The sequence below is a fragment of the Octopus bimaculoides genome, chromosome 18, assembly GCF_001194135.2.
Source record: "Octopus bimaculoides isolate UCB-OBI-ISO-001 chromosome 18, ASM119413v2, whole genome shotgun sequence".
Lineage (NCBI taxonomy): Eukaryota > Metazoa > Mollusca > Cephalopoda > Octopoda > Octopodidae > Octopus > Octopus bimaculoides.
In genome coordinates this window covers 4,710,451-4,712,081 of record NC_068998.1, presented here as the reverse complement: position 1 = coordinate 4,712,081, position 1,631 = coordinate 4,710,451, and the positions used below count along the sequence as shown (strand labels likewise).

The 1,631-nt window shown below is 36.8% G+C and overlaps 1 protein-coding gene across 1 annotated transcript in view; it reads right to left on the bottom strand.

Annotated features, from left to right (window-relative positions):
• The window catches only part of LOC106872231 (fibroblast growth factor 18), a 106,839-nt gene that overhangs the window by 6,518 nt on the left and 98,690 nt on the right, over positions 1-1,631 (bottom strand). Inside the window, exon 5 of the mRNA XM_014919139.2 lies at positions 1,377-1,542. Within this exon, the coding sequence (XP_014774625.2) occupies positions 1,377-1,542 (166 nt within the window). The remainder of the gene's footprint in view (positions 1-1,376; positions 1,543-1,631) is intronic.

The window sequence follows — 1,631 nt, the reverse complement described above, 5'->3', positions numbered from 1 at the left end:
GAGAGAGAGAGAGAGAGAGAGAGAGAGAGAGAGAGAGAGAGAGAGAGAGAGAGAGAGAGAGGTCTCACTGTTACTTTCTCTCCATATGAAGATATTTACATATATATGTGTGTATATGTCTATACATATATTCACCTCAACGTTAAACGTATATACTCTCTCACTGTCTCTTTTCAAGCATATACATACATATGCGAGTCATGCATGCATGTGCGTTTGTGTATGAGCATGTACAACGAAAGAAATAAGAAAGAAAGGAGAAAGAAAGAGAACGAAAAGAAGGAAAGACGAAAAATGGCACGGCGTGTGAGTTACAGACGTCTGGCACTGAATTCATCAACTCTCCGTTATCTCCATTTGATGAGCTTTGAGAGGGATTGTTTAGGGAATTTTCTGAGGAATTATTTTCTGATAGTCTAGTGCCAAATCTTAAATTAGAAGGGAATTGTCTTGCCATTATTTGATGCCATGTTACGTAAGCTTCGAGTGGGACTTCATTGATATGAATTCCTGCCATTCTTTAAACAAATAACAAGAATAAGGAAGAAAAAGAATGAAAAAAATGATAGGAAATATATAGTCATTGGAATGAAAGTGAAGACAGTTACAAATGTAAAGAATTCGCTAAGCATGGGAGACATAGACGTATAAATTATCAGATAGGCAGTAATATATACATACAGACAGACAGACAGACAGACAGACAGACAGACAGATAGATAGATAGATAGATAGATAGATAGATAGATAGATAGATAGATAGATAGAGAGGGAGAGAGAGAAAGAGACTGCCACTATGCCAATGATGAGTATATGCACCGTTCTGTTTTATTTCTTTATTTTTACTCGTCAATTAGTTTTTTAACCAAGTATCTTATCGATTGTGTGCTTAATCATTCGGTTAATCAATCATTCAGATGTGCTTATCGAGGTCTCTTCGTCGCCATTCCCAATATCCCCTTTCTACTCCAGATCATCCTCTGATCTATGTGTATTGTACTTTCAAGTGTAATATTTATATCTTTGCGGATGGATTTTAGTGGTGATATACATGAAAAGAGGCGGCAAAGAAAAAGAGAGAGTGTCTGTGCGTACGTGTACGTGTGTGAGTGGGCCTTCTTTCCCGTGTCTGTTCTCGGTGTGTTTGTGCACTATGTGTGTATGTATGTATGTGTACGTGTGTCTGATTAAATAAGCAATCGATTAGGTTCTAGGCAAAATAACTAACCAATAGACGAATAATAACAAAGAAGTGAAACAGAACCAATGCATGTATTTTCCATTGGCATAATGACCCTCCCGCGACACAGAAGAATTCAAAGTTGCTCTAGCAATCAATAATAACATGTGAGAAGATAGGGGCAATTAATTCTTACCGTGTTCTGAATTTTCTGAACCTTCTGCTCTAATTTTGCCTGAGGGACCAAGTTCGATAAATTCATCAGAACATCTTGATCTAATTAATACCGTCTGGGGTGATTGAAACTTTTGGTTAATGTCAACGCTTTTATGACGGGCCAAGTATGCTGAGTAATTGTAAGACTAGAGAAAAAAAGAGACAAAGAATACATTGCAAGTGATATATATCCACACACACCCACCCATATATACAGACAGATATATATATATAT